This window comes from Panthera tigris, chromosome B3, assembly GCF_018350195.1.
Source record: "Panthera tigris isolate Pti1 chromosome B3, P.tigris_Pti1_mat1.1, whole genome shotgun sequence".
NCBI lineage: Eukaryota > Metazoa > Chordata > Mammalia > Carnivora > Felidae > Panthera > Panthera tigris.
The window spans coordinates 42,134,174-42,148,645 of NC_056665.1; the positions used below are offsets into that span (position 1 = coordinate 42,134,174).

At 47.4% G+C, this 14,472-nt stretch overlaps 1 protein-coding gene across 3 annotated transcripts in view; it reads right to left on the minus strand.

The window, feature by feature from the left end:
• The window catches only part of TLN2 (talin 2), a 436,539-nt gene that overhangs the window by 51,829 nt on the left and 370,238 nt on the right, over positions 1–14,472 (minus strand). For all 3 annotated transcript variants that reach the window (XM_042988722.1, XM_042988723.1, XM_042988724.1), the window contains 3 exons: positions 11,895–12,041; positions 7,726–7,827; positions 5,022–5,141 (listed from right to left, as the gene is read on the minus strand). In XM_042988722.1, coding sequence (XP_042844656.1) covers positions 5,022–5,141; positions 7,726–7,827; positions 11,895–12,041 — 369 coding nt within the window. The remainder of the gene's footprint in view (positions 1–5,021; positions 5,142–7,725; positions 7,828–11,894; positions 12,042–14,472) is intronic.

Below are 14,472 nucleotides of genomic sequence, written 5' to 3' on the forward strand. Positions count from 1 at the left end.
TAGCAGGCAGAGACTTGGCTCAGCCTGACATCTGCACAAGCCACCCAGCAGCCCACGGTAAGGTGCTGGTGGCCCCCAATGGGTTACCATTTGGCCCAGAGTATGTTCAAAAATACACACAGGTTTTCCTAATAGTTTTAAAAATAGCTGAATTATGTTTAAAAAGTGAGCCTTGAGTCAAACATGCAGGACTTTCAAAGCACCTCCCGGGGTCAGAGCTCTTAAGAGTGAGGTGGGTGACCTCGGTGCTAGGAAGGACCAGGCCCAGAAAGAACATTCTCCGTGCTCTGTTCCTACTCTCTCCTTGGAACCATGCCTGAGCTTCCGGTCTGCACAGTGGTGGGCACCAGGGCCAGCAGAGGTCTCTTAAATCACTCTCAAATCACCCTCGAGGTATGAGGGAGAAGGGACCTGCTCCTGCACTGTGTCGAGCCTGAAACCTATGGGCGGGCAGGACATTCTCATGCTCCCTCTGCACCCCTGCAAGAGGCCATGCTATGAAAAGCACCCCAACGTCCCGACGCTCAGCCTCTTCCTTGGAGGGGACATCGTGCACGTAGCAAAGGATCCTGTAAAGATGACTGTGGAGCTGGGACACTGATCATTAGCGATGAGATTCCAGTTAGGAAGCCCCGATGAAGACCGACACCAGAAAGCAAAAAGATGTGCCTAAAATAAGGCCACAGGTGTACAAGCCCGTGGGGTTCCTGGCCAATCCAGCCCTCAGTCTGGGTATCACGTCTGTGCCAGGTCACATGACTGCCTTCTTGGTTGCCATGCAATCCTCCTATATACTTGGCTGCACGGCCCTATGTGGACAGCATGCAGGAGGACAGAGGGTCACAAAGGACATGCTGAAATAGGGTTTGCGCACGTCCACAGGCCAAGGGCTGAACGCAACAAGAAGGGGAGGCGTCCCAGGATGCCAGCCCCACTCCTGGCCCTTGGCCCATGAGGGCAGCATGGGCAGCAGAAAGGCCCATGGACCCTGCTTCTGGCCGGCCCTCTCATGGACATCAACTCCCTGGGCGAGCCAGCTAACCTCCCAGGCCTCTGGTCCCTCACCTGTGAAATGGGACAGAAGCTGCCCTACTTCCCGGGGCTAACACACCACCAAGTCAAAGATATGTGTGTGAAAACATCTCCAAGTAGAAAGTGCCACGTGAATGTTCACTGCTGTGATAAGAGGAAGCTCGGTGAGGGGCAAAGAGCAAAGGCTGTGATGCCCTGGGTTTGAATCCCGGCATTTCCATGCATTATGTACTTACTTGAAACTTCACTTATTCCAAAAAGTTATTTCAAGTGGCTTCCACACTAACTCCTGTAGCTATGTGGTCTTGGACAATGTGAGCTCCCTGAACCTCAGCTAACCTGTGAAATGGGGAAGAACAAAGGTCTGTGCAGTTGTGACGGTAAATGAGGCCGCAGCCATCACGGGTGTGACGTGTGGTATGGACCTGATGAACGCCTCTCATCGTATTCTTTTCTACGTGAGACAGAGCAGGCGTTTACGTAAAAGGGGTTGACAGAAGCAACATACTCTATTGCAGTGTCCCAGAACATCCTGTACTGCTGGAGGAACATCCGAGAAAGGGAAAGTGTTTTGAAGACTGTATTCAAAAAAGATAAGGGCTTTAAAAACGTTAACTTGTCAAAGCAACACTGCAATTCTCAGCAAACAGGACCGATCCCCAGGGTGATCCGCCTTACCACCAGGGTGTGTTATAAAGGAATATTGCTCAGAGACATCCAACTTGGGGTTTTAAGTTGGCAACTTAGTCAAAGCATTACTCGAACGGCAAGAAAAGCCTTCAATTCCCTTCTTGCCCAAATAAAATGGGCATTGTCTCCTGGTTTTATGCCTTGGGGGAAATTGGAAGTCTGGCCTTTATGAAATTTTGGATCAAATTTCAAGTGGAGGGGGGGTCTCAGAAATCCTGATCATCTTCTTTACTACATAAAACTAAACAAAACGTACAGATTTTTCTCAGGCTTCCAAAACCATCATATCTGAAATCAGGTCACATAATTGCCTGGGAGAGCTTATGAACACTGAAGAGGCAACAAATGGCTATTATGACAGGCTTTGCAAATTTCTCCTTAAAAGGAGAAATCAAAAGTGTACAACAGAAGCAAAGAATCACTTCCCACCTATAGAAACTGTGTCCTGGAGTGGAAAGTTTTAGAGAATTCTAGAGCAGACACTCGTCTCATTTTTTGGGAAAAGGCTGTGGTTCTTGCCACAGGCTCTTGACAAACGTTCCCGCCGGCTTTGGAGACAGGCAGTATTACACATGTCCCAGCAGAGTTTTCTCCAGAGACAAAGCTGTAGTCACTAGAGCCTTCCCCCGGCATTTATATTCAGGACTTGGGGCTCATAGGATCTACATTTCCTTTTTTAAGGAGAGCAGTGATCTTCGATCGTGAAGTTGCCTGAGGGTTTTAGTTTTTATGAAGAAAGTAGTTTTCACGGTGATGTTAACAGGAGTTGAGTTTCCCATGGAAGCAGCAGCAGATAAAGCTCCTGCTGGATGTTCAGAGGGCAGAATTGGGACCTGTCCGGGAACGGTCACATTCCGGGAAAGCCCAAAGCGCTGACTCGGCACAGCCTACAGGACTGCGGCCGGGGGAACGGCTTCGTATTTGCCCTGAGTATAAATACTTTCACATGCTGTGATGTGGGGCCCTCTTGGATATAAAACTAATTCCAAAGTCTTGGAAAAAAAAAAAAAAACTACATTGCTTTAGGGATCTCCCAACCTTCTCAGTTTTCCCCTAGATATCTGTCTGGCAAATGCACACAAAGAATTTTCCTGAGCAAGCCACTGGTAATTTTATATTCTCGCTGCCCCCTTTTGCTTCAGGTCACACTGCTCTTGTGTCTGGAATGTAAAACATAACTCAAGATGCAATGGTGAAAAGGGAGAACCTTAATGAAAACGTCAGCTGCTACAAACGCAGGGCCAGGAACTAAAGTCATTTTGTGTTGTGCTTTTAACGATACCTTTTCTTTCCCGGCTGCTCTGGCATTATTTTGTATTTTGCTTCATGCTCTGGGTTGCAGTAAGAAAACCTGCTTGTTTCACACATGGGCCGGGTAGCTGCGAAGAACTCAGATGTGGAAAGGTCTCCACAGATCATGGGCTCTTCACTCAGTAACTCAGGCAGGTCAACATCTGAACCAACCAGACAAATGTAGATTCCGTCTTTAAAGATTTCTACAAACAGAGATCTGAACCTTCCCCACAGCCTGTTAGTGTTTCAGTCCTACAAAGCCTAACATTGCTTCCTTCTGTCCAAACTGTTCCTTTCTGTAACCCAAGTTCCCTTACATTTATTCAGGAAATTCAAAAGCATGAGTAAAATCAAACGAGTTATAGGAGTCCAGATGATCTTACTAACACAGGGAGCCTATTTAAAAAAAAAAAAGATTGGGCAGGGGCCACCTGTGTGGCTCAGTCGGTTAAGCATCGGCTTCAGGTCATGATCTCACTGTTCGTGGGTTTCAGCCCTGTGTCGGGCTCTGTGCTGACAGCTCAGAGCCTGGAGCTGGCTTCAGATTCTGGGTCTCCCCTTCCCTCTGATCCTCCCTTGCCTGTGCTGTCTCTCAAAAAATAAACATTAAAAAAGAATTAAAAAAAAAATAACAGGACTGTGTAAAGAATCAACAGAATCCTGACTGGGGTCAAGGTGGGGAGATCTGACGATTTTTCTTTCTTGGTAGTAACTTAACAGACTCATTACAAACAGAATTATTCATGCTGCAGCCTTAATACTCAACCATACTAAAATCTCAAAATGCAGGCACTGTTAGAAACTTACATCATCCCATGCTAGATATATATGTATGCAAGTACATACATATGATACTCCTATTTACATGCGTTGTTACAACATATGTTAGCAAGTGATTTTGTTTTGGGTCATTCCTGTATTATCTCTGGGAGTCTTTGTAAAGACATACTTAGAATGGACTCCTAGGAGAAATGACACCAAGTAACCTGGGGACACGGGCTGTCACCACAAAGAGAAAGGTAGATCAGTCACAGCCTTCCATCCTGACAGCACGCTTCATTTAGGAATATCATATACAGGATCTGTGCTTCAGAAATGGCTATGCTAACTCCCACGGTATGTAGTTACCTTCATCTCCCCAGTGTCCCTATAATCGACTCCACTATTCTTTATTCCAGACTGAGCTTTCAGTCTCTAAGGAGCCGGGCGGTCGCTCGGGGAGGGGCACCTTCGGTGTGCTAACACTGGTATGGCTGCAGCATTCAGGCATGTGAAGCCCCCACCGGCTTGTTTGTTTCCCAGAGGACCACCCGATTACTTGGGGTATCAGAGATGAAAGCAGGTTCTTAGCAAGTGGCCTTTGGGACCAACCTCTCACCAAATTCAGAATCTTACAGGTGCAGGCATTCTAAGGCAAAGTCTGTGTTTGGCCACTAAGGAAAGTGCGTTTAGGGAAGGCAGGTAGGTAATACAGAGGGGTCCAAAGGAGATTATGGGGGGGTAGATCTTAGAAAGCCACCAACCATATCTGGACAAGACTTTGTTACACAAAAGCAGGCTACCCGGCCCTTAATCAGAGGCAGTTAACTCCCATACTTGGTTCTTCCAACATCTCTGTGAGCCTTTAGAAACAGGAAAATAATTGCGGGGGATGTGCTAAGCACGAGGATGATGGCAGCATGTGTTCTGCCCTGGGAGCCAGGTGATGGGCTGGAAGGGAGGTGAGCTGGCGAACACTCTCAGCAGAGGCCGTCTGTCTGAAAACCCACTTCCCCAGATGGACCCAGCTCTCAGCCTGTTGGCATCAGAAAGGACAGTGAGCTCTGAGCACAGCCCAGGGCTACTGGATCTGGACCTGGAGGGCTGGCAGGAGAGTAGTGAAAACTAAGCCTGGTCTCGGCTATCAGGCTGGAATCTTCTAGGGTGGAGCTACGCTATAGAGCATCCCCCGGGCGTGGGTACCAGTGTGCATGTGCTTCTTAAAACAGGGGCTTATGATGGCAGACCTCCTCTGGTTCCGCCGTGGCTGCTGCCATCTGGCCCTGGAGAGCCAGGTGCCCATAGTCACTGGTCATTTGTGAAGCCAGTCCTCCCAACTCCTCCGGGTTAGTAACCGACTTAGTCATCTGGAAAAAGAAAACAAGCAAGACACAAACACACATACACATACAGAGAAAAGCATGAGAACCACGTGTTAATATCACTGGAAGCCAAAGGGGTTGTTCACTTTTAAGCTCTTGACTTGCGTGGGGGGCTGGGCACCAGAGAGGGCAATTCAAGCGAAGCCCATGCTGCGACGTGCACAACAGGCCAGGGCCCCTCTCAGGCCAGCAGGCCCTGGCCAGGCCAGTGGGCGACATGCTAGGTCCCGGCTGTGCAGCGTGGAGGCCGGGCCCTCACGGGCGTCCACTCCGGGAGGTGAGCGTGGCAGCCCCTGGCCCGGCTGGCCCTGCAGGTAGGCAGGAGAGTCCCCCAGGGAAACACGGGGGGCACGGGCCCCATGCAGTGCACATCCCTGGTCACATGCTTCTGCAGAGAGCTGACCTGGTCTCTGGGAACCCAGAAGCAGGTCCCACACGGGTAAGAGGGCATGAGGACAGGGCTGTTAAGGAAATCATGACTGAGGAGGGATGGGCGAGCCGGATGTCTGGGAGGACGATATTCAAAGAGAATATAGCTTTGTAGTAAATTTGTGCCAAAGAATAAGGTTTCAGCCACAAATTTAGTTAAGAGTACACTCTAGAGCACCTGGGTGGCTCAGCCAGTTAAGCGTCTGACTCTTGGTTTCGGCTCAGGTCACGTCTCTTGGTTTTTGTGAGTTCAAGCCCCGCACTGGGCAGAGTCTGCTTGGGATTCTCTCTCTCTCTCTGCCCCTCCCCCACTTGTGCTGTCTCTCAAAAATAAACTTAAAAAAGAGTATACTGTAGCCTAAATGGTCGAGCTCTGCCTTTTCATTATCAGGATATTCAGTGTTTTCCTCCTGCTTCATAGAAAAACTTACTTAAGTTTACCCTACAAGGCTAACACAGTGGTTTCTAGTTTTTCCTTTTCCTCCAACAAAATGCCTGTTGGTTGTCACAAGAGCAGTTTTAACTGCCACCCGGGAAGATATCCTCATTCTCTTGAGTAAGAGGCTTCGCTCCTGCCCTACCCTCTCCTCTCTCTTGGTGGCATTAGAAGACCTTGGCTTCAAAGGGCTTTAAAAAATGTTTTAAATGGCTCCATGTTCACGGAGGCTGGATGGGAACATGTAGCCATCTAACGCAGGTGTACCAGGAAAACATCACAGGCTTTCTGGCATAGGCGTGGGCTCCCAAGAAACACACACGCTAAACACCCTGCGAGAGGGAGGGTGCTTTGTGTGAGCCCTGGATCCCGGGCAACCTGGCATGGCGAAGCGGACCCTTGCCAACCCAGGGTCCAGGCCAGCCAGCCTAGGAGCAGACACGCCATCCCAGGCGGGGCTCCTCAAGAGCATGCACATCAAGGATCAGGATGGGCCTGCTGAGAACCTAGCCTGCGAGAGGTTCCAGAAAACACCACGAGGCCACTCAAAATACCTTCATCTCTTGCTGCGCTGTGCTCTCTGCTCAGAGAACTTGGCACAGGAGGGCCGCCCGATGCGACCTGTGCCCCGCCCTGGAGCGCCCTGAGCAGAACCAGCATGGGCCTGACTCCAGCTCTTTTAGTCGCCGAGACAGGCACTGCTCCTGTTCCCCCTCCCATCCCAAATCCTTTTAAGTACCAATGAGCTTGGCACAATCACAGAGTTTCTAAGAAGGAGTAGCAGCAGCCGGGGAAGACTTTGTGGTCCAAGCTCAACCTCTAGTGGACATAAGACTACATGACAAAACCATCCAGAGGTGCTGGGTCTGGTGGGGCAGGAGCCAGGCCCGGGCTCAGTCCCTCGAGCTGGGAAGCCACCTCCTCTCTCAACTCAGGCTCATGTGGCAGCAGCAGACAGGCATCTTCCAAAATTTTATTCTGTGACCTCTGAGCCTTCAGAGGTTAAGAGGAGCTTTCTTACTACGTACTATGTATTTTTGAGGACACCATTTGTCATCTTTTGTATTATTCTTTTAGCATACCAAGATAGCATTCACTGTCTCTCAATGCCATTTTTATCCAAAGATGCATCTAATACAATTCTGATGGCAATACATTCTAAGAAAAAAGAAAAATTGAAAATTACCTCCAAAGGTTACAGGCCTTCTGTTGTCTGGGAAATTGATTTTACAGACCCATGCTGTTTCATTGTGCCTGACAGACTAGCATATCTTATTGTCCACATACTGTAGCTTGATTCCATTAGACATTCTGTACTACCCCCATGTGTCTTCTCTTATACTGTAACTTGATAAAACACGTCCAGTCCTTGGCGAGGCAGATAGGATTTCTTTCTTTCCCCTTACCTCCAACTTGCTTCTCATTTTCTCTCCCTCCTTTGCTCCCCTGTCCTCATGCCCAAGTCTCAATTATCTGTAATTCCCTCTTGCAGCTTTTCCATGAAATCAGAGCTCCCACAGACGGGGGCGTCTAGACCATAGGCAGCCGGAGAGATCACAGATAAAGCACAGAGCTGGGGCCCATAAGGAACGAGAAACATGGAGTCATCTCTCTCCAACACAGACCCTGATTTGATGACTCAGTGGTGGTAGTGGAGGACAACAGGGCAACCAACAGTGGGTGGGGCAGCTCTTTTCCTCTTACCATTTCCTGAGCTGTTACCGCAATGGCTTTGGAGTATTTAACCACAGTCGTCTGATAGTCGACAAATGTTCCCTTTGGTTCTGGAGGAGTGCCTTCATCCAGCTACAGAGGAGAGAAATAAGCACCCACATGTCAGGAGAGGACAGCTGAAGGATGGACTGTATTTTATTAGAATCAGAACTTTGAAAATGGAGACCCCCACAGAATTTCTTTGGCTTAGAGTCAACAGCATCCCTCAGCTTTGGCAATAAGGGCTTTAACAGAAGTGCCAAGATGGCACTCGGGGTACAGAGGCAAGGAGGTCCCAAGCCTTGTCTGAGAGGAGAGGGAGGGCACTCCAGAGGAAGGACATTTCTGCCAACTCTTACCAGGGGAGGAGTCTGCCACACACAAAAGGTGGGGAAGATGTTCCAAGAAGCAGGGTTAGAGTTCAAGCATATGGCAGTGGGCATGAGCCAGACACTTCTAGGGAAACACAGAATGACAGAAGATGACTCAGGAGAGGAGGCAGAATCTACATCCTGAATGGCTTCCCTAGGACTGGTGTAGCCCACAGAGTGTACTCCCTTGAACTCTCACTTCTGATCTAGGTTGGGGAAGACAAGGAATTGGAACCACTAGGAACAACTTGCTGCTCATCTGACTGAAAGCAACAGGAATTGACAAATGGCAGACATCACTGTGGGGGGAAGAGGTGGAACAAGTGGGACAGTGACTCTCTTCCTTGAAGGGTTGGGGGCATACTGGTTCAGAAGCCCTGGTTCCAGGGCTTGTGAGGGGGCCTCAAGCTGGTCGCTTATACTCTGAGTCTCAGGTCCTTCAGTGGAGACTTCCTAGCGTCAGGCTGTTGTAGGGCACATCAAGTGAGATGAAGGAAGAGATGATGACCAGGATAATGAAGATGATGATGATGATGATGATGATGATGATGATGTCAATGAGCACTATGACGATGAGAAAGGCAACCCATGTCTACCACCATCATCATCGCTACTGTCGCCACTGACTGCAGAAAGGTATTCCAGGTAAGGACGTAGAGGAAAGAGAAACGAATACAGGTAGAGGGAGTATAGTGAACAGAAGAGGGGCTGTTGAGAGCATGGGGATGAAGCTTGTCTGTCTGATGAAGAACCCTGAGATCATGGGAAAAACGTGGGGTCCGGGGCAGGCAATGACAGACAGTCTGAAGTCTGGGCAGAGACCAGGGGGCATATCACTACAGCCTACGTGTGATGTGGCCGCACAGTTCGGGAATATAAATGCCATCAAAGCCTCAGCACAAACCCCAGGGTGGATTTGTCTAGGCTTCCTTGCCAAGGATAGAGCTGCTTTCTAAGTCTCCAATGCACTATGGGGACCCTGTTGGTCAAATGAGGACTGAGTTGTGGACTCCTTCTCTCTGTAGAGACTGACTGGGCATCTTCTAAGTGTCCAGCAATGTGCTGGGAGACTTCATACGAAATGTGGCCTAACCACAAACACACCAGGATGCTGGAGCTGGAGGGCAGCTGGGAACACAGGGGCTTCAGGCTACTGTGACAAACTTACCAATCTGAGGACAATGACACAATTAAGATCAAAGGGGCCGAATTTTTGGATTCCAGATTTCTTTAGTTTAAAGAACTTTCCATTATATTTTAATTATAGCCTTCCTACTTTTTTTGAGGGGGATGTTAACATAACCTTTCTTGCAGGAAACAGTAGTGATGCAGATAGCAGGTTTTTTTGTTTTCATCTCCATCCCTGATCAAAAAGAATAAACCACCACCACCACCATCTAATAACCCAAACAAAAACTCAAACAAAGAAAAGGCAGTGGGTCACAAGAGTCCCAAGGCCGAGGGCCACTAACCTCATTGAATGAGGAAATCGAGGTTCAGAGGGCTTGAGTTCTTTATCCCAGGTAGACCAGAAAGTTGATTGCTTCATATTAACCCAAACCTTCTGGTGCTTAGACATGGAGAGAGAATTCCAAAAAGAACCTCCACAGCAGAAGCACCAAAAGTGGTGTAAACTGTATCCACGTTAGAATCAACTTTGGGTGCACGTTGGTTTTTTTCCACCAGTCGCTCAATGGCTTTAAGAAGTTCAGACGATGATGCTAACAGTGTATCAATAATGTAACCAAATAACCAGGACTAAGAATGTGTGCCAATCCTAATACTTCAACGTTTAGGGGTTCAAAGGATCTGGAATATCACTTAGCCCAAAGTGTGCAGTGATGGGCAGTTTGGGGTGAGCTGAACGAAAGGAGAATGGGGAAGAGGCACTAGGTGGTTCACTGGGCTTTGGCTGGCAGGTCTGGGTAGGTCCGAGTGTAGGGGTACCAATAAAACCCTACTTGTATACCCTGTGGAACTGAGGAAAAAAACCCCTTTGTTCCCGGCCTCTGTGGGTCGTGTCATTAGCAGTTCCTAATTATTGCTATCAGTTCACACTGCACTTCTCTCCCCAGTCCTTCAGAGAGAATCAAGTGTGTCCTGGGCTGAGTGAGAGAGCAGCTGTCAAACGACTGACAACAGCCAGTACAAGAGCTGCTTTCTTTGCTGAAAAGCCGTCACAATATGGTAAGGCTCAAAGGCTATCAAAAAAAAAAGACTTCAAGAATCTGACTTCCACATTCCAGGGATTGGTGGAACCCTTCCCCATCATTGGGGTGATTCTGGAAAACACCTTCTCCTAGGAAGAAGAAGGTTATCATTTGAATTTCTAATTTGTATTGAGAAAACCTGAGCTCCATTATTTAATAACCTTGGTAGGCACACGGCTTACTTTCAAAGTTCTGGTGTTCTGACTCCTGGAAGCCAAACAAACCCATAGAGACTTACCCAAAGGCCTTTAGAAAGAGGGGAACTTCACTCATTTTCTGCCAAACTGTCCATATTTGAGGCACGAGAAGCCCACAGCAGAAATTACTGGAGGGCTCTGACAAGGCACGCCTGGGGTCTCTGAAGGAGCCCCAGCATCTCAGCCTGGATTGTGATGTTTAAGGAGAATTATCCTAATTACAGCTTCGGGCTATCACCTCTTTATGGAGATATGAACCAACCAATCTTCTCTAAATTAGCAATTAAAGACCACTTATTATCCTGAAAAACTGTAATAATGTACTCACAGTCTGACAATGGACATTTCAAAGCACAGACAAAATCTTAAGTTCTTGGCTGTGCTATCCCAGAATGGCAATTAGATATTGACAAACAATTGTTAATTTTAATGACTATCAAACGGATAAGACGAGTGAAGGATTCCTTGGGGAAAGAGCAGGAGACACTCTCCAGTCTTACTTCTCTACTGATCCAAGTCAACGGAGGGGTCATTGCAGGAGAAATAATTCTCACATTATCTCCTATGCCCATTGCCCACAAGAGTTCACTACAGGCTTTCACACATACTACTTCAGTGGTTTCTGCATTTGTAGATACCAAAACCATGGGGAGATTTAAAAAATACAGAGATTCCGGGGCACCTGGGTGGCTCAGTCAGTTAAGCGGCGGACTTCAGCTCAGGTCATGATCTCACGGTTTGTGGGTTTGAGCCCCACATCGGGATCCGTGCTGACAGCTCAGAGCCTGGAGCCTATTTCAGATTCTGTGTCTCCCTCTCTCTCTGCCCCTCCCCTGCTCATGCTCTGTCTCTCTCTCAAAATTAAATAAACATTAAAAAAATACAGAGAGATTCCTAGGCTCAACCCCACAGAGATTCCAACTGATTATCGCTAGGGTAGGGTCTTGGAACGTGCTCCCTGTGATTCCTAAGTAGCCATTCCAAAGACTAGCGCTTGGGAATCACTTCACTATTTCACTTTGCTGTTTGTTCCCCACGACATCTCTGTGAGGTCAACAGGGGAGGTAAATAACTATTTCCATTTTATAAGTGAAGGAGCCAGTGATACCTTCTCCATCTCCATTTTCTTTCCCTTGCATAAAACTGAAAGACAGGGTGAGAGTGGCCTAAAAAAGTAATGAAGGAATAATAAGGGATGAATACTATGGTGGACAGAGGATAGAAAATGTATACATTTATCAGAACCCTCAAGAGGAGGCTCACTGATATTCACTGTGACCGACCACTCCTTAGAGAAAAGCGCTTGGGGATCACGTCTGAGGGAAACTGAGGAGGAGATGGGGTCAAGGGGTGAAGGTGAACACGTGGATGCCCAGGCGTACCTTGCTCATGGCCTCTGCAATGGCATCGACCATGCCTCCCACGAGCCCCACTTCGCTAGCTGCTTCATTCAGTGTCACCATGATGTCATCAACAGCCTCCTTCATGAGCTGGGCGGCCTCTGTGATGGCGTCGTGGGTGTGCTGGGCCTGAGAAAGCAAAGGGGAAAGAGGATTGTGGGAAATTTCCATAAACAGAAGAAAATGGTGCTCAGTTTCCTCAGAATCACTTCACTACTTTTAAGTATAACCTTCAAAAGACACAATACAAAACTGTATCTCCATTATGGAGCACAATAATGTATTCTGGGTTTTTCCTTTTATTATGTGGGTACGTTTGTGTGCGAAATCATTAAAAATCAGAAGGGAAAATAGAAAAAGATCTCTTTTTACAATTTAAAAGGAAAAATTGCAATATATGAAACAGCATCTTGAGACAGGACCAGTTTTAAGTTAGTGCGTTCAGTGTAGCAGAAAGAGAATGCCACAGATTCCCAAATATATAAGCTGATGGGTTTAATTAAAAAAAAAAAACAACTAACATGGGGTGCCTGTATGGCTCAGTCAGTTAAGCGTCCGACTCTGGCTCAGGTCATGATCTCATGGTTCGTGGGTTTGAGCCCCGCGTCAGGCTCTGTTCTGACAGTTCATAGTCTGGAGCCTGCTTCGGATTCTGTGTCTCCCTGCCTCTCTGCCCCTCCCCTACTCACACTCTGTCTCAGAGATCAATAAAATGTGAATTCTTTATAAAGAACTCGCCAAACTCCACACCCGAAAAACAAATATTCCAGTGAAGAAATGGGCAGAAAACATGAATAGACACTTCTCCAAAGAAGACATCCAGATGGCAAACAGAAATACGAAAAGATGATCAGCGTCACTCATCATCAGGGAAATACAAATCAAAGCCACACTGAGATACCACCTCACGCTGCTCAGAGTGGGTAAAATGAACAAATCAGGAGACTATAGATGCTGGAGAGGATGTGGAGAAACGGGAATCCTCTTAAACTGTTGGTGGGAATGCAAACTGGTGCAGCCGCTCTGGAAAACAGTGTGGAGGTTCCTCAAAAAATTAAAAATAGATCTACTTATGACCCAGCAATAGCATTGCTAGGAATTTACCCAAGGGGTACAGGAGTGCTGATGCATAGGGGCACTTGTACCCCAATGTTTATAGCAGCACTTTCATAGCTAAATTATGGAAAGAGCCTAAATGGCCATCAATTGACGAATGGATAAAGATGTGATTTATATATTTAATGGAATACTACTTGGCAATGAGGAAGAATGAAATCTGACCATTTGCAGCAATGTGGATGGAACTGGAGGGTATTATGCTAAGTGAAATAAGTCAGGCAGAACAAGACAGATACCATGTTTTCACTAATGTGGAGAAACTTAACAGAAGACCATGGGGGAGGGGAAGGGAAAAAAAAGTTACAGAGAAGGAGGGAGGCAAACCATAAGAAACTCTTAAATACTGAGAACAAATTGAAGGTTGATGGAGGTGGGGGAGAGGGGAAAGTGGGTGATGAGAATTGAGGAGGGCACCTGTTGGGATGAGCACTGGCTGTGTATGGAAACCAATTTGACAATAAATTATATTAAAAAAGTAAAATGTTAAGAAAATAATAAAAAAAACTAACATAAAGGAAAAAAGTGTTCACAACAAATGCACTTCTGTTCAAAGCTGCCCGATACCCTACCATTCCTTAAGACTGGATCACGTAAATTTAAGTATATGGCGAACAAACAAATCTGCAGAAAGATGAACAGGTTTGGGAATTATGTCACAAATTACACTGTCATGAGGTTGGAGGGACGAGTGAGCCAAGATCTCCAGGGACAGATGTTCATTCCACAGGCAGAGTCGCGAGCGCTCACGAGCTCCCCCCTGACCCACACTTGGAGAGGCTCTAATGACCACAGGCTTGCTACATGCAGGACAAGCACAGAGTAGGCGCTGGTTGAATACATGAATGAAAAGATGAACCAATGGTAGTGGCAGGCTCCCTGAAAAACACCTCCAGTGGAAGTAAGATGCAGGACAAAGAACCAAGGTCCTGGCATCAGAAAAGCTGGGTTCTAGCTCCAGATCCATCCCTAACTAGCTAAGTGGTCCTGGCCTTTGCTTCCTCAGCACAATGGGAATAATGGTAACAACGCTCTGCCAAATTCTGGTGAGATGATATGGCTGCATCACCGTATATTTATAATAAGAGGAGTCTAGTAGGTGCCTGAGCCTAGGGAAGCTTGACCTAATGTCAGGTGGTCAGTGTGAGAATGGTGAGGTTCCAGGCGCTGGGGCCACCCATGCAATGGCCGTGGCTGCCCTGACGTATTTCAGGAGCAAAGACCTTTCCAAAGGCCCAAGAGATCGCACCTTCACTTGGGTGGATGAGAAGGCAAGGAAGCTACTGAGCGAGGGTCAACGGTAACTCTTGACCGATTAACTGAAGAGAAGAATTTTTAGAAGGGGCTGTGTGAGCCATGGGAACTGGCTTTGTATGGAACTGAAAGTGTGCCAAACGAGAGGAGGCCTTCCACAATGACATCTGCTGGGAGGTGAAACACGCAC